The 19001-nt window shown below is 34.9% G+C and overlaps 1 protein-coding gene across 1 annotated transcript; it reads left to right on the top strand.

Annotated features, from left to right (window-relative positions):
- The first annotated feature begins 1012 nt into the window (after positions 1-1012).
- Positions 1013-1972, top strand: LOC123611334 (olfactory receptor 2G6). The gene has a single exon (XM_045503186.1). It carries the CDS (start codon positions 1013-1015, stop codon positions 1970-1972), a length of 960 nt encoding a protein of 319 aa, XP_045359142.1.
- The last annotated feature ends 17029 nt before the right edge of the window (positions 1973-19001 follow it).

Here is a 19001-nt window from a genome sequence, read left to right as displayed (position 1 = left end):
GAAAAGTAAGCAACAATAATCAAGAAACTAAAAAAAAAACAAAACAAAACTGGAAAGGGGATAAGAAGAGAAGGAGGTGGGAAATAAAGAGAATCTATGGAAGAATGTCTGTATGTAAGACTATTGTCTGGTCATTTAAAAAATTTATTTTAGAGACACAGAGAGAGGGAGAATGAGAATGAGAGAGATCAGGAGATAGGAAGAAGAGAACAGAGAGACAAAATCTTAAGCAGGGCTCAATTCCATGACCCTGGAATCATCTCCAGAGCCAAAATCAAGAATTGGACACTCAACTGACTGACCCACCCACATGCGCCTGTTCTCTGGTAATTTAGTTAAAAATGTCAGTAGTTCAAATTCTGTGTGAAGATAATTCCAATGTTTAAAACAATGAATGCCCCATCAGGTTGATGGTAATTTGATTGTCATATGTCTTCTGAAGACCATCTTTTTCAGCAGTTCCTTTTTGACAAACCATTTCAAAATCTTTTTTATGTCTGAGATGTGCCATCACTAGCATCGACTAACCTATATTCTCTCCAAAGACAGGTAAATGTTAATTTTCTTGATGCTTCCTTCATACTATCTGCCATTGTTTAATTAAAAAAAAACATTATGGCAGAATCTTTTAGGAGGATCAAGCCAAAATTGATAGAATAGAGTCTTACAAATAAACATCGTAAGTTTATAAAGACCTCTGGGTGAGAAGAAGAGTGAGGGGCAGATACCATTCTCTTGGATTATGGATGTAAACAAGAGAGAGCATTGTGATAGTGTTTGAATTGGTGTTGCTCCATTTGAAAGAGTGAAATGTGCTCAAGAAAACAGAAGGAAGAGACATTTTTCTGTCGAAGAATAGACATTGAGAAAAATGCGATCAGCTTTTACAATATGGCTGAATGCTGTAAAAGGAGGACAATCATATAAGAAACACCACAGTTTACCAATGTACATCTTACTATCTTCTTTCTCCAGAATATTAATCCTTCTATAAATTGACATCTGCAGGACGATGGAGGAAAGCAGCAACAGCTCTGAAAATGGTTTTTTTCTCCTGGGATTTGCAGATGAACCCTGGCTTGAAAGGATCCTTTTCATCATAATTTTGTTTTTGTACATCTTTAACATTCTGGGGAACACTACCATTATTTTAGTATCTTGTTTAGTCCCCAAACTCCACACGCCAATGTACTTTTTCCTCAGCAATCTGTCTTGTGTGGACATTTGCTTTACCACCAGTGTTGCCCCACAGTTGCTAGTTACCATGAATAAGAAAGAGAAAAGTGTGAGCTATGGTGGATGCATGGCCCAGCTGTATGTGGCCATGGGGTTGGGTTCCTCTGAATGTATTCTCTTGGCGGTCATGGCTTATGATCGTTATGCTGCTGTCTGCCAGCCTCTGCAATATACAACCATTATGCATCCTCAGCTCTGTGCATCCCTAGCCAGCATAGCATGGCTCAGTGGACTGATCACCTCCTTAATCCAGTGCTCCCTTACTGTGCAGCTACCCCTTTGTGGACATCGCAAACTGGACCACATTTTCTGTGAGGTTCCTGTGCTCATCAAACTGGCCTGTGTGGACACAACTTTCAATGAAGTAGAACTCTTTGTGGCTAGTGTGATTTTTCTAGTTGTCCCAGTGTCACTCATCTTAGTCTCCTATGGCTTTATAACAAAAGCTGTGCTGAGGATAAAATCAGCAGCAGGGCGCTGGAAGGTTTTTGGGACTTGTTCATCCCACCTGATTGTGGTCATCATTTTCTATGGCACCATCATTTTTATGTACCTTCAGCCAGCCAAAAGTAGGTCAAAAAAACAGGGTAAGTTTGTCTCTCTTTTCTACACCATAGTCACCCCAGTCTTAAACCCCATTATCTATACTCTGAGAAACAAAGATGTGAAAGAGGCCTGGAGAACACTGGTAATGAGAAATGGTCTTACTCAGAAAATATATGACTTGTATGTATAACATAAATTTGCTACACTTAGCTCATGGATTATTTGTTCTAAGTGCTGTTTTTTTCTTTTCTTTTTTTTTTTAACAATTCCATGAGAAGTAGCAAAAGAAACAAAATTCTATGAGAAGCTAATATAAGTCCAGTCACAGTAGTGTTTTATTCTTCCCAAACCTTTGCACAAATCCAAGATCCTATGCTCTAGCTACAGAAAGATCTTTGCTCTTCTTTAGCCATACCATAAACTTTCATGCATAAATTATTTCACTCTGGAGTACATGTTTATCTGGTAAACCTCTACTTCTTTCTAAAGACTCAACTGAAATGTTACCTGCACTTCTCAGCTTTCTTGAAATGTAATTAATCTCACCCTTTCTGAAAAATTAATTGTGTCATAATATATATTCCCATAAAACATAAAATATAATTGGGGTGCCTGGGTGTCTCAGTCAGTTAAGAGTCTGACTCTTGATTTCAGCTCAGGTAATGATCTCTCGATTCGTGAGATCAAGCCATGCATCAGGCTCTGCAGTGACAGTGTGGAGCCTGCTTGGAATTCTCTGTCCCTCCCTCTCTGCCCCTCCTCTGCTTGTGTTCTCTCTCTCTCTCTCTCAAAATAAATAAATAAATTAACTTAAAAAATATATAAAACACTTTATTTCTACATTTTCACACATATTGTGTACATATAAACACTTTATATATATGTTACATGTACATATTATATGTATAAATAACTTAAAAGTAATATATAATATACAACCATTTCTCCACTAGTTTAATCCAGAGAATGGACAAATTTCATTATATTGGCTTATTTATATTATGAAAACATAAAAATAATTCAGAATTGTAATACATTGATTAATTTGTAATGTAAATTATGACTTTATTATTAAAGTAATGAAATGAGTAAGCTTGTATTAAGTTGATAAATTCATGTATTATTTATATTTATTCCCCTTCTCTTTAAAGGATTTAGAAATTGAGAGAAAGTGAAAGAAAGTGTGTATCATTCTTTATACCTCTGTCCAAAGAGAGTGAAATTCATCAATTTGTAAATTACAAGCATTTTAACAGAAATGTGCAGGCATAGAAAAATTGATTTAATCTATAGTCTTACTTTTACTTTCATTTTTTATTATGACACCCACAAGGAAAAAATAAGCACTAAAACATCAGCAAAAACAAAAAAGTATAATTAATACAGAATCTGTGTGGGCTTTCATGTGATTTAAACTTATTACTTTTATTTTATTATTTTATTTATTTTATTTTATTATTTATTGTTTTTTTTTTTTAAACAGAGAGAGTGAGCAGGGGAGAGGGTTAGAGGGAGGGACAGAATCTTAAGCAGGCTACACACTCAGCATGGAGCCTGACACAAGGTTTGATCTCATGACCCTGGGATCATGACCTGAGCTGAAAACAAGAGTGAGACCCTCAACCAACTGAGTCACAGAGGCACCCCCTTTTATTAATTGTTTTTAAAATTTATATTTAAACTTATAAGAAAAAAATAAAATTGAGTTTCATTTAAAATTCATCTTTGTGTCAGAATATTGTTTTCAGTCTACAAGAGCTAAAGAGAAATTTTAAACCTGTCTTTACTGCCAAAGACTACCTTGAGAACAAAAAATAAGAAAGAAAAAACATCAGGAAAATATTCTGAAAAATTAGTAATACATCTCCAAAAATACCTTGTGCAATTTATACCCCTTAAACATCTTGATAGCAACTGCATAAATGCATTTTTAATTTATGAGAAAGAAGAGGAATAAAAGACTGGTTTAATTTGCCTCCCAGAATTTTCACATATGTATAACACACTCACTAATTGGAGGACAAGTTGGAAACATAATGGGACATATTAAGGAACACAAGCTTTCATTTATAGTATGCAAGATGAGAAGAATTTATATAGGGAAACTCACATTTACAGAAGCGTTACTTCTTTATACCCATAAAAATATAATATAGGAAAGAAATACACGAGTTATAATGTTAAATCTATTTAAATGAAATTGGAATCCATGACACAGAAAAGATTATATTTAATAAAACAAACAGGAAAAAAAATTAAAAGAAAACCTGATTTAAATAAAGAAACACAAAATTTCCAAAGAAATACTAACAAAAAGGCAAAGATAAGTTTAAAACATCCTTAAAGGTATTTGGATAATAATTTCCATTAAAAATTAAATTACTACTGGGGCGCCTGGGTGGCGCAGTCGGTTAAGCGTCCGACTTCAGCCAGGTCACGATCTCGCGGTCCGTGAGTTCGAGCCCCGCGTCGGGCTCTGGGCTGATGGCTCAGAGCCTGGAGCCTGTTTCCGATTCTGTGTCTCCCTCTCTCTCTGCCCCTCCCCCATTCATGCTCTGTCTCTCTCTGTCCCAAAAATAAATAAATGTTGAAAAAAAAATTAAAAAAAAAATTAAAAAAAAAATTAAATTACTACTATACACAACAAATTATTGCTAACAAAGTTGACAAGAAGAGTATAGATATATTAAAATAAAGAGGATAAATATACTATACTATACAAGATATAAAAGACAAATCCTGCAAAAATAAACCAGGAAATAGTATAGGAGGAGCAACAAGCACATGGAAAGTACGTTTACTAAAAGGACTCAATGAAAATGAAAACACATTTGAAAAAATCTACTTACTATTTTTTTTAATTTAATGCCAAGTTTTCCTATGATGATATGCATATATTGCTTTTGCTATCATATTAAACGTACAATTCCATACCATTGTTTTTATTTATAGTATTGTGAGCTTTTTGTTATCAAATATCCACAATTTATTAAATATTTTCCTTACAATTGAATATCCACAATTTATTAAATATTTTCCTTACAATAGGAAGGTGTACATTTTTTCTTTAATTAATACTTGCATTTAGCATACTTGCACAAGTTTATTTATTTATGTTTTTAAAATATTTTTTAATGTTTATTGATTTTTGAGAGAGTGACAGAGCTCAAGCAGGGGAGGGACAAAGAGTGACGGAGACACAGAATCTGAAGCTCCAGACTCTGGGTTCCAAGCTATCAGCACAGAGCGCACAAACCTGAACCAAAATTGGAGTCTTAACCGACTGACCTCCCAGGTGTCTCACATACTTGCACAATTTTAGACTATGTTTACTATTATATATTTATAAAATAACATTTTTAGAAATACAATAGGTAAACCAAAAACAGGGATACATAACTAAATTTACACATACCATCAATTAGCTTTCTAAAATCATTTTCCAGGAGTGGTGGCTCAGTCTGTTAAGTGTCCAGCTATTCATTTGGGCTTGGGTTATGAGTTCACAGTTCATGAGATCAAGCCCCATGTTGGGCTTCACAGACTTTGTGGAGCCTGCTTGGGATTCTCTCTCTCCCTCTCTCCTTAACCATCCCCTGCTGATATGAACTCTCTCTCACTCTTTCAATTTAATTAATTAACTAGTGAATTGAAAAATTAATTAATTTTCCATGTTATTCTTACAAGAAAATGGCAGTCTTGCCTATCTATATAGTCATTCAATATTGTAATTTGAAACTATACAATGAAAATGGGGTAATGTATGTATGGTTGTACCACTCCTCCAAAAACCATTAAATGACAGAAATGTGTTTTTTTAAATAATAAGAACACAAGAAAATGATACCTTTTGTCAGAAATATTGAAAAATTCAAGACAAAGAAAAAGCATATAGAATATCTTAGAAAATAAAAATTGAGGGAATCCATACCACAAAACCTAGCCCAAATGGTAAGTAAAAGAAATGGAAAGGCTTTGAATTTTTAAGTTCATTGACTCTGATCACTAATACAGGAATTACAAAGAAGTTGATTCAGGAATTTTTCTAGAGGAGCTGAAGATAATGACTCTTATTCTACATATGTGCCAAGAAAAGTTATTCAATTCCAACAATGAAAAATAAAGAAAATAAATCACAATAATGTTCAGCAAATAAGTTAGTCTTTCCTATATATGATATGGGGAGTCTCACAAAGCAGATGCTTTATTCTTTGAAGTCTCATGTATAAAAATTGATTTCTATTACATAGAAATATCAAATTTTACCACATTTTTATTGCAAGAGAAACAAATTTTCATAATTTTTGAAGATACCATGTTGTAACTTTTATATTATGCTCTTATACTTCTATTTCTTTTCATATGTGATGTGTCTTTACATATGTGATGTGTGTATACTTTAAATAAATATGTTTGTATTCCTAGCTAACAAGGTATTTCATATGGATATTGGTTTTGATATGTATGTAAATCCTGTTAGATTTTTTATATATTCTATAAAACTTTCATAGAACAATTAATAAAATGTCCTATTGTATTTTATATACTTAATGTTAATCATGATTATATGCCTGAGACACTTTCATATCTTCTAACATATTCTCAAGTACAAAACCTCAATTTATAATTTATTTTACACTGTGCGAACATAGCTTCAAGTTTTCAATCTCATTCAACTATATTTAGTTATGTAATAGCATACGCAAGTGACTTCAGACTGATAAAGAAAATCACCTCAATTTTTTTTAAATATAATTTGTCAAGTTGGCTAACATTCAGTGTATACAGTGTACTCTTGGTTTTGGGGGTAGATTGCCATGATTCATCGCTTACATACAACACCCAGTGCTCATCCCAACAAGTGCCTTCCTCAATGCCCATCACCCATTTTCCTTCTCCCTTGATCCACCCCACCATCAACCCTCAGTTTGCTCTCTGTATTCAATAGTCTCTTATGGTTTGTTTCCCTCCTTCTCTGTAACTATTTTTTCCTCTTCCCTTCCCCCATGGTCTTCTGTTAAGTTTCTCAAGTTCCACATATGAGTAAAAACATATGATATGTCTCTTTCTCTGACTGACTTGTTTCACTTAGCATAATACCCTCCAGTTCCATCCACATTGCTGCAAGTGACAGGATTTCATTCTCTTTCATTGCCAAGTAGAATTCTATTGTATATATAAACCACATCTTCTTTATCCATTCATCAGTTGATGGACGTTTACACTTTTTCCATAATTGGTTATTGTTGAAAGCACTACTATAAACATTGGGGTACGTGTGCCTCTATGATTCAGCACTCCTGTATCCTTTGGATAAATTACTTGTACTATTATTGCTGGGTCATAGGGTAGTTCTATTTGTAATTTTTTGAGGAACCTTCACACTGTTTTCCAGAGAGGCTGCACCCATTTACATTCCCACCAAGAGAGCAAAAGGGTTCCATTTCTCCAAATCCACTCCAGGTTCTATTGTTTCCTGAGTTGTTAATTTTAGCCACTCTGACCATTGTGAGGTGGTATGTCAGTGTGGTGTTGATTTGTATTTCCCTGATGATGAGCGACTTTAAGCATCTTTTCATGTGTCTGTTGGCTATCTGGATGTCTTCTTGGGAAAAGTGTCTATTCATGTATTCTTCCCATTCTTCATTGGATTATTTGTTTTTGGGTGTTGAGTTTGGTGAGTTATTTATAGATTTTGGACACTAACCCTTTATCCGATATGTCATTTGTAAATATCTTTTCCCATTCTGTCTGTTGCCTTTAGTTTTGTTGATTGTTTCCTTGGCAGTGCAGAGGCTTTTTATCCTGATGAGGTCCCACTAGTTCATTTTTGTTTTTAATTCCCTTGCCTTTAGAGACATGGTGGGCAAGAATTTGCTGTGGCTGAGGTCAAAGAGGTTGTTGCCTGTTTTCTCCTCTAGGGTTTTGATGGTTTCCTGTATCACATTTAGATCTTTCATCCATTTTAAATTTATTTTTGTCTATGGTGTAAGAAAGTGTTCTTATTTCATTCTTCTACATGTTGCTGTCCAGTTATCCCAGCACCATTTGCTAAAGAGACTATCTTTTTTACATTGGATACTCTTTTTTGCTTTTTCAAAGATTAATTGGCCATACATTTGTGGGTCAAATTCTGGGTTTTCTATTCTATCCGATTGGTCTATGTGTCTGTTTTTGTGCCAATACCATACTGTATTGATGACTACAGCTTTGCAGTAGAGGCTACAGTCTGGGATTGTGATGCCTCCTGCTTTGATTTTCGTTTTCAATATTAGTTTTGCTATTCAGGGTCCTTTGTGGTTTCACACAAATTTTAGGATGGTTTGTTCCAGCTTTGAGAAGAATGCCAGTGCAATTTTGATTGGTATTGCATGGAATGTGTAGATTGCTTTGGGTAGTATTGACATTTTAACAATATTTATCCTTCCACTCAATGAGCATGGAATGTTTTTCCATTTCCTTGTGTCTTGTTCAACTTCCTTCATAGGCTTTCTATAGTTTTCAGCATACAGATCTTTTACATCTTTGGTTAGAATTATTCCTAGGTATTTTATGGTTTTGGTGCAATTGTAAATGGGGTCAATTTCTTGACTTCTCTTTCTGTTGCATCATTATTGGTGTAAATATATGCAACCAATTTCTATACCTTGATTTTGTATCCTGAGACTGCTGAATTCATGTGTCAGTTCTAGCAGCTTTGTGGTGGAGTCTTTCAGGTTTGCCATGGAGAGGATCATGTCATCTCTGAAAAGTGAAAGCCTGACTTCTTCTTTGCCAATTTGGATGTCTTTTATTTCATTTTGTTTTCTGTTTTCTGAGGCTAGGACTACCAACACTATATAAAACAACAGTGGGGAGAATAGACATCCCTGCCATGTTTCTGATCTCAGGGGAAAGCTCTCAGTTTTTCCCCATTGAGGATGATATTAGCTGTGGGCATTTCATTTATGTCTTTTATGATGTTATGTTCCTTCTATCCCTATTTCTTGAGGGTTTTTATTTAGAAAGGATGCTGTATTTTGTCAACTACTGTTTCTGCATCTATTGACAGGCTCTTATCCTTTCTTTTATTAATGTGATGTATCACATTGATGGATTTGAAAACATTGAGCCAGACCTGCAGCTCAGGAATGAATCCCACTTAATCATGGTGAATCATTATTTTTATATGCTGTTGAATTAAATTTCCTACTATCTTGTTGAGAATTTTTACATCCATGTTAATTAGGGATATTGGCCTGTAATTCTCCTTTTTGGGGGTCTCTGTCTGGTTTGGGAATCAAGGTAATGTTGGCTTCATAGAATGATTCTGGAAGCTTTCCTTCCATTTCTCTTTATTGGAACAGCTTGAGAAAGATAGGTTGTAACTCTGCTTTAAATGCCTGGTAGAATTCCCCTGGGAAGCCATACGTCCCAGATCTTATTTGTTGGGAGATTTTTTATAACAATCAATTTCTTCACTAGTCATGGGTGTGGTAAAATTTTCTCTTTCTTACAGTTTGAGTTTTGGTAGTGTGTGGGTGTCTAGGAATTTGTCCATTTCTTCCAGGTTGTCCAGTTTGTTGGCATATAATTCTTCATAGTATTCTCTGATAAATTGTTTGTATTTCTGAGGGGTGGGTTGTGATATGTACAGTTTCATTTGTGATTTTATCTATTTGGGTCCTCTCTCTTTTCTTTTTGAGAAGTCTGGCTAGTGGTTTATCAATTTTGTTTATTTTTTTCAAAAAACCACCTCTTAGATTCATTGGTCTGTGCTATGTTTTTTGTTTGTTTGTTTGTTTTTAGATTCTATATTGTTTATTTCTGCTTTAATCTTTATTATTTCTCTTCTGCTGCTGGCCTTGAGGTTTCTTTGCTGTTCTGCTTCTAGTTATTTTAGATGTGCTGTTATATTTTGTATTTGAGATTTTTCCTGTTTCTTGCCTGGATTCAATACATTTTCCTTTTAGGACTGCCTTTGCTGCATCCCAAAGGGTTTGTACTGTCATGTTTTCATTCTCATTTGTCTCCATATATTTTTTAATTTCTTTAATTACCTAGAGCCATTTATTCTTTAGTAGGATGTTGTTTAACTTCCATGCATTTGGAGGTTTCCAAATTTTCCTGTGGTTGATTTCAAGTTTCATAGCATTATGATCTTACAATATACATAGTATGATCTCATTTCTTTTATAATTATTGAGGGTTATTTTGTGACCTAGTATGTGATCTATCTTGGAGAATGTTCCATGTTCACTCAAGAAGAATGTGTATTCTGCTGCTTTAGGATGAAAAGCTCTGAATATATCTGTCAAGTCCCTCTGGTCCAGTGTATCATTCAGGGCCATTGTTTCTTTATTGATATTCTGCCTAGATGATCTGTCCATTGTTGTAAGTAGAGTATTAAAGTTGCCTGCAATTGCCGTAGTCTTATCAATAAGTTTGTTTATGTTTGTGATTAATTGACTTATGTATTTGGGTTCCTTCAGGTTGGGTGCATAAATATTTACAATTGTTACCTCTTATTGATGGATAGACCCCATAATTATAATATAATGCCCTTCTTCGTTTCTTGTTACAGCCTTTAGTTTAAAATCTAGTTTGTCTGATATAACTATGGCTACTCTAGCTTTATTTTGACTTCCAGTAGCATGATAGATGGCTTTCCATATCCTCACTTTCAATCTGAAGTTGTCCTCATGTCTGAAATGGGTCTCTTCTAAACATCATATATATGGATCTTGATTTTATATCCATTCCAATACTCTATGTCTTTTGATTGGAGAATTTATTCCATTTATTCAATGTTATTATTGAAAGATATGGGTTTAGAGTCATTGTGTTATCTGTAGGTTTCATGCCTGTGGTGATGTCTCTGGTCCTTGGTAGTCTTTGCAACATTCCACTGACAGAATTCCCCTTAGGATCTCTTGCAGGGCTGGTTTAGTGGTCATGAACTCCTTCAGTTTTTGTCTGGGAAAACCTTTATCTCTCCTTTTTTGAATGACAGCCTTGCTGGATAAAGGCTACTTGGCTGCATATTTTTCTATTCATCACATTGAATATTTCCTGCCACTCCATTCTGGCCTGTGAAGTTTCAGTGGAGAGGTCTCCACTGGCAGGAGTGTCACTTCAGTGTCCCTAGTTGTTTTTTTTTTTTTTCAAAATTCTCTCTTTATCTTTGTAGTTTGCCAGTTTCACTATGACATAGAACAGGTATAAATAGAATTTATTAAATATGTCCATTAAACAAACCAACTACCAGAAAAACCAGACTAGAGAAGGGAAGGAATAAGGAGAAAAGGAAGAACAAATATATATATATACATATACCAAGAATTGTCTAAAAATTAAATCATAAAATGCAAAACCGCTGGGTGCTTTGGAACTAGTGGCAGTGCTGATCTGGAAGAAAGGCTATCTGGTTGATCACAGCCAATCTTGCACTTGTAGATAAACAGTTGACATGTGTGGAAGGGTGTGGTTTGGTGTAGGCTGGTCTGGCCTCCACTATGGCCCCTTGTCCATTCCCTGAATCCCCACCTTGTTGATGATGGGGAGAAAAATGCGACACCCCAGTCTCTCCTCCCTGGGCCAGATGTTCCAAAACACTCTGTTCAGGCTGTCCTCACAGTGCTGTGTGAGTGCAAGCGGGCCTTTAAGTTTTGCCTCTCCTCAGTCTCCCACACCTCCCTGGCACTCGTCTAGGATTCAAATCCAAATGTCTTAAAGGATCCCACTCCACACTCCACAGTAGTGGAGAAATGCCTCTCCACCCTTCCGATAAAGGGCCTCTGGCTGGCAGGTGCAGGCAGGGATCTTTGTCCTTGGAATGGCTATATGCCTTTTACCCACAGCACTCAAGGGATGGGATTATTATTCCAGCTGCAGACTACACCTCTGGGCCACACTGAGCCTGGAGCTTGGTCCCCTCCTCCCCAGGTGAGCAAACAGGGCAGCTGGCCCCTATCTGGAGATCTTTTTTCACTTTTTTCTTGATCCCCGGGCCACTGTTTTTCTCTTGTCCAAATACAATTCTATACTTTTACACCCTTTCTTTCTTTTCTTATTGTCTCTCTGCAGAAGAGGATCCCTCCCCTCCATGCCTACATTACCCATTTTATAACTCCCAGGTGGCAATCACACACCTATTGCCCACCAGGTTGTCCCCGTGAGCTCCTGGAGAGATTTCTGTCTCTCTGCAGCTCAGACTCTTGGAATTCCAAAGCTTCTCACCTCAATATTGTTGTGTTTCAGGGACAAGAGATCTTTGGGTCCCCCTACTTCTCCACCATGTTGAATTCAATTCCCTAAAATTAAAAAAATATATATTTATTTATTTTTGAGAGAGACAGACAAAGCATGAGTGGGAGAGAGAGAGGGAGATACAAAATCTGAAGCTTTCTCCAGGCTCTAAGCTTTCAGCAGAGTCCGATGCAGGGCTCAAACTCATGGACCATGAGATCGTGACCTGAGCCAAAGTTGGATACTTAATCAACTGAGCCACCCAGATGCCCCATATAAAGAATATCATCTTAATTCTATTTTTTTCTTGTCCATTACATCTTCAGTGACTAGCACAGAGATGTTCCCACAAGAGACATTCAGTGACATTTGTAAAGTAAGTAAACCAATGACTATTGAAACATAGCATGTATAATCAATATATTGATGACTTAATTATGTTAATGGTTGATTAATTGAAAACAGTGAACTGAAAACTGTTAAAATGGTAGCCTGTCCATTTACTGGAAACAAGAAATGTTTTTATGTTTTGTTTTGTTTTGTTTAAATTTCTAAACCTTTGCATTATTTCTAGACTAGGAATTGCAAGTATAGAAAGCATCAGTATCCCCTGAGGACCCCAGTTCCCTCTGTGCCCTCTATGCTCTTTCTCTAAATAGAAAAAAGTGCTCAGATCTTTTCTGACATCTCCTAATGAATACATAATGTCAAATATTAAACCAGGGATCACTAAGGAATGGAGATACCTGAGGAAAGACCTCAGGGCAGGAAAGCCTGCAGCTATCTCCTAAACAAGTTTATTTGTTGTCTAACTCTGCCACTGATTTGCTTTTTAACTAGGTATGGCATATACACTTCTCAGGCAAAGCAGTTAGAAAATGAAGAAAGAAAAAAATCAGACTTGCACAAATTTTGTAAGTATAACAGTTCCCTGGATTTGAAGGGAACTAATATTAGTAAAATAATATAACTATATTAGTAGAGCCTAGTGAAACAGGGGTATTTTAAGATGCACAAATTATTTTGTGCTCTTTTCTGCCTCAGTGATCTTTTGCCACAAATTTATTATAAAATGTCAAAGTTAAAACACACATATGAACAAACTCCTCACTTTTTAAAAAAAATTTTAATGTTTATTTATTTTTGAGAGAGAGAGAGAGAGAGACAGAGCACGAGTGGGGGAGAGGCAGAGAGAGGGACACACAGAATCCATATCAGAGCAATGAATTCTCATATCAGAGCAATAAATTGTTAAAATCTGTCATATTGGTCATGGCAAGAAATCTGATAAAAATAAATACAAGTAATATGCCTGATGGGGAATTTAAAACAATAATCATAAAGATACTTGCTGACCTTGAGAGAAGAATGGAAGAGTTCAGGTAGGCTCTTACCACAGAGAAAAAATAGTTAGAAAATTGTTGGTCAAAAAGGAAATATGCAGTAACTGAGATTCAAAACAGTCTGAATGTAATGAAAACAAGCATAGAGGAAGCAGAGGAAGGAATATGTGATATGGAAACTTAAATAATAGAAAATAATGAAGCTGAACAAAAGAGAAAGAATTTTGGATCTTGATAATAGACTTAGGGAATTCAGTGACTCCATGAAACATAATAACATTCATACCATAGAAGTTCCAAAAGAACAAAAAGAGTAAAGGGGGCAGAATATGTATTTGAGGAATAATAGCTGGAAACTTCCCAGACATTCAGTCAAGGAACCACAGAGAATTCTCATTAAAATTAACAAAAGTAGGCTAACATCAGGATAATTTGTAATTAAACTTGCAAAATATAGTAATAAAAGAAAAAAAAAAACAACTAAATGCAGCAAGACAAAATAAGTCCCTCATTTATAAGGGAAAACCTATAAGGCTAGTATGAGATTTTTGAACAGAAACTTAACAAGTCAGATGGGAGTGGAATGATATACTTAATGTGCTGAATGGGAAAAATCTGAATCCAAGAATACTCTATTGAGCAAGGCTATATTCAGAATAGAAAAAGAGATGTTTGTCCAATGAAACAAAACAACCAAACAAACAAAACTAAATGAGTTCATCACCGCTAAACCAGTTCTGCAAGAGATATTAAAGGACACTCTTTGAGTGGAAAGGAAAGATCATAAATGACAAAGACAAGAAAGGAACAGAGAAAATCTTCAAAAACAATGAAAAAACAAGTAATCAAGTTATACTAACATATTTACCAATAATTACTCTGAATATAAATGGACTAAGTGCTCCAATAAAAAGACATATTGGGGTCTGAATGAATAAAAAGCAAGATAAATCTATATGCTGCCTACAAGACAATTATTTCCAACCTAAAGTAACCACTAGATTAAAAGTGAGAGGATGAAGAAACATTTATCATGCAAGTAGCAATACTTAAGCAAACTAGCTTTTAAACCAAACTGTAACAAGAGATGAAGAAGGGCACTATACGATAATAAAGGGGACAATCCAACAAGAATATCTAACAATTTTAAATATTTATGTTTTCACATGGAAGAAATTAAATACATAAAACAGTTAAAAAACATAAAGAAACTCATCAATAATAATACAATAATTGTAGGAGATTTTAACAACCCACTTATATCAATGGACAGACCATCTAAGTAGAAAATCAACAAGAAAACAAAGGCTTTGAATGACACACTGGACCAGATAGACATAACAGATATATTCAGAATAATTCATCCTAAAGCAACAAAACACACATTCTATCTAAGTGCATATGGGGCAGTCTCCTGTCTAGATCACATACTAGATCACAATTCAGGTTTCAACAAGTGCAAAAAGACAGATCATACTATGCATATTTTCTGACTACAACACTGTGAAACTTAAAGTCAATTTCTTTCCATTTTAAATAATCTTTTTTGTAATAATTGGTCTTCCCTGTTAGTTCCATTAGCTATTTTAATTGATGCTTTTCTATTGTAGCTCTACTCTCCACATCCTGAGTCAATATTAATAAGCAAAAGGATCAGAATAAAGGTAAGAGTTGTAGAATAGGCACAGTTTCTATTTGGAAATATTTGGAATCTGGAAAACAATAGGATAGTTAGTATTTGCTTTATTAGATCTAAAACAAAGCAGAAAACTAAGCTGCCAACCAGGAAAGCTTAGACACAAGTTAAATCATGCTGGATTACCAAGTACCTCTTAATAATACAGGTATAACTGTAAGGGAGGCTGGGGTATTAGTCTCTCTCTATATGGACTACATGTAAAATTAGGCCTCCAATTCTCACAACCACTTTATTTAGCTGGGCAATTGCTCTTCCTCTCCCTGGCTTTTCTATTGTTATTACTTTTTTATACGTAGGACCAGTGTGCCATGTGCCCCAAGTAGCCTTATATAAATTTAAATTGACACTGGCCTTTATTATTGAAGGATTCAAAAGAGTAAACATCAGCTCTTACTGGAAGAAGAAAATCAAAATAATGTGTCTGCTATTTATTCAGCCTAAAGTATCCATAGATGAAGCATTTCATCTTAAAACAACAGAACACACGTTCTTTTTTTCAAGCACAGGCAAATATTCATTAAGATACTCTATACCCAACTAATAAATAAAACTTAAATAAAAGGTAGTCTCTACCCTTGGCCATAAAACAAACCTCAACAAATTTTAAATACATGAAATCTTACAGCATGTGTTCTCTGTAAATAATTGAATAAAACCAGAAATCAATAACAAACACCAACAGGAGAATTTCTAAAAACACACACAAAAAATATTTTAAATAATCTATATGGCAAGCAAGAAGTCTTTAAAAAATGCCACTGTCACTTCTAAATATTCAACTCAGCTAAATTATCATTCAAACTAAGAGCACAATAAAAAAAAATAAAGGCATTTTCAGTTTCTTTTTTCTTCCACACATTATTCTTTACCACTCACTGAAGGAACTATTGAAAGCATAATTACACAAAGACCAGGAGATTGTGAAAGAAGACAGAAGCATTAAATATTTGGAATCTGGAAAACAATAGGATGGTTAGTATTTGCTTTATTAGATCTAAAACAAAGCAGAAAACTAAGCTGCCAATCAGGAAAGCTTAGACACAAGTTAAATCATGCCGGATTACCAAGTACCACTTAATACTACAGGTATAACTGTAAGGGAGGCTGGGGTATTAATCTCTCTATATATAGACTACATGTAAAATTAGGCCTCTAATTCTCACAACCACTTTATTTAACTGGACAATTGCTCTTCCTCTACCTGGCAAAAAACATTTTATAGAGATGTTGAAACCAAAGGATTTTGTATTTCAACAAATTGCCATAGCATGGGCATGTACATGGAAAGTCAATACACTGAATTGTGACACACTTTTTCCTACTTTAGTTTTCAAAATGCTGGGAAACTTCAGTCTGACTCCTTTCAGAGGAGAATAATCCAAAGAATATATCTAGAGATAATGACATTTTGAGTTTCCATAGTTCAGTGTAGCTTATCAATTATTAAGACTTGATTATGTTCAGGGATATTCCCAAGAGAATAGATACAGGCATCAATAAACTTTTCAGGAAAGATTCTAAATAAAAGAAAAAAAATAAGTAAGAAAAATAATAGAGTATGCATCAAACAAAAGAACTCAAAAAGGATGTATAATTAGTCTGTTCAGAATTAAGAACATATATCAAATCAGAAAAAGATGTTATAAAAATGTATTTAGATGAGTAAAAACAAAAGAGCTCCTGAACATTTAAGTTATGACAATGGAGATAATAATGTTAAAAAAAAAAGAGATAGGAAAAAGTTGGAAAAGATAATAAAGTTAGAATGTTAATTTGAAAAAGTCAAAATTCAAATAATAGGATTTCACAGGAAAATAACAGAAAATAGCAGAAGACAGGGAAATATTAAAGTATTTCAGTAGCAATACTGAAGGTTAGAAAACAAAGGAGTGATTCCTTATAATGATGAAGCAAAAAATTTCATCTTAGAATTCTACTTTTAGCCAAATTTACATTAAGTAGGAAGATAGAGTCATTTTCAGACATTAAAGTCTCAAAAGTTTTCCTCACATGCACATGTTTTAGGAATCTATTGAAATATATGCTCCACTAAGAGGGAGTAAATCAAGAAAGAGGAAGGATCTGGATATAGACATCAAGGGATGCATAGCAGAGGGGTGATGGTGAAGGATTCTTTGAAAACATCTGTATAGCTAAGGCCCAGGTAAGTAATCTGAGCAGGAGAAACAGAACAGAAGCTGCAGGTCAGATGGCCTAGAAAGAAATTTGGATAAAAATCCTGAAGTATTCACAATTTACAGAAGATATTTTTCAGGAAGGTATGTACATTTATGGCAGAGAAGCAAATTAAAAACACAAACACACACATACACGTAATGTGGTTTGAAGTGGGGTTTGTGAATCAAGAAGAGCCAAGAAAAAAATTTTGAGTATCTTTTTGGTGCAAAAAGGTGTTTTTATTATAGCACAGGGACAGGACCTGTGGACAGAAAGAGCTGCATTTTAAGGGTGAGGAGTGACTCACTATAGAAGAATTTCTATCCTGTGGAAGGAAGGGTGATATTAGGGTTCCAGAAAATTAAGTCTATAGGTTTTTGAGAGTCTTGCTATTGATAAGATTGCTTTTTTTTTCTTGTAAATTATTAAGACAATTGCAATCTGATGGAGACTCATGTCCTGCATGATTGTAATCTGTATTGGTTGACATGTGTTTTTCCCTTTCCTTTGTTCTTGGACTGCCTGAGGAATGTCACCCATACCCCACCCAGAGAGGGGTTGTGGGGTGTGAGTTTGTATTTTGCCCTCAGCTCCCTTTGCCACCTCATCATTTCCCCCCCGAGAAAGTTTGACCCTTAAATATCTAAGGCTGTTGAAGATGGAAGGTTTCATCTTTGGTAACTTCTTGTTGCTGAGTAGGAATATGGAAATGTTCCTATCTATGGGACAATGTTTGTCACTCAGGGGATGTATATGGAGTTACAAAAACAGAGGCCACTAAATTAACTGAAGATGATAAAGTAGTATCTCTGTAGGTCGTAAGAGTGAGCTGTCCATTCTGTCTATGTGAAGTCATTGTAGCAATGGAGTGTAGGCACCAAGCAGAGACATTAAAAAAGGCAACATATTAAGATTAATATGGCTATAAGAAGGAGAAATCAAAGAGACCTTTAATAGTTGACCATAATCCCCCTACAAGCAAGGAACTAAACCAATAATTGACAGAGAAGGAAGGATTTTATAGACCCTCAGTTTGTGTATTCATATCTTTTTTTAAAATTATTATTATTATTGTTTTAATTTACATGCAAAATAGTTAGTACATAGTGCAACAATGATTTCAGGAGTAAATACCTAAGTGCCCCTTACCCATTTAGCCCATCCCCCCTCCCAAACCCCTCGAATAACCCTCAGTTTGTTCTCCATATGTACAAGTCTCTTCTGTCTAGTCCTTCTCCCAGTTTTTATATTATTTTTGTTTCCCTTCATTTATGTTTATCTGTTATTTATTTTCAAGTCCTCATATGAGTGAAGTCATATGATTTTTGTCTTTCTCTAATTTCACACAGCATGATAACCTCCAGTTCCATCCACGTAGTTGCAAAGGGCAAGATTTCATACTTTTTGATTGCCAAGAAACTCTCCATTGTGTATATATATGTATGTATGTATGTATATATATATATGTGTGTGTGTGTGTGTGTGTGTGTGTGTATAAATATAAACACACACATATATATGTGTATATATATATATAAATACATACAAACACACATATATATACATATCTGTGTATATATATAAATATATACAACACATCTTTATCCACTCATCAATCGATGAACATTTGGGCTCTTTCCATACTTTGGTTATTGTTGACACTGCTGCTATAAACATGGGGTGCATGTGTCCCTTGGAAACAGCACACCTGTATCCCGTGGATAAATGCCTAGTAGTGCAATTGCTGGGTCATAGGGTAGTTCTATTTTTAG

The sequence above is a fragment of the Leopardus geoffroyi genome, chromosome A1 (genome assembly GCF_018350155.1).
Source record: "Leopardus geoffroyi isolate Oge1 chromosome A1, O.geoffroyi_Oge1_pat1.0, whole genome shotgun sequence".
Classification (NCBI taxonomy): domain Eukaryota; kingdom Metazoa; phylum Chordata; class Mammalia; order Carnivora; family Felidae; genus Leopardus; species Leopardus geoffroyi.
Note: the sequence above shows the minus strand (reverse complement) of the source record. Positions and strands in the feature narration are given on the sequence as shown.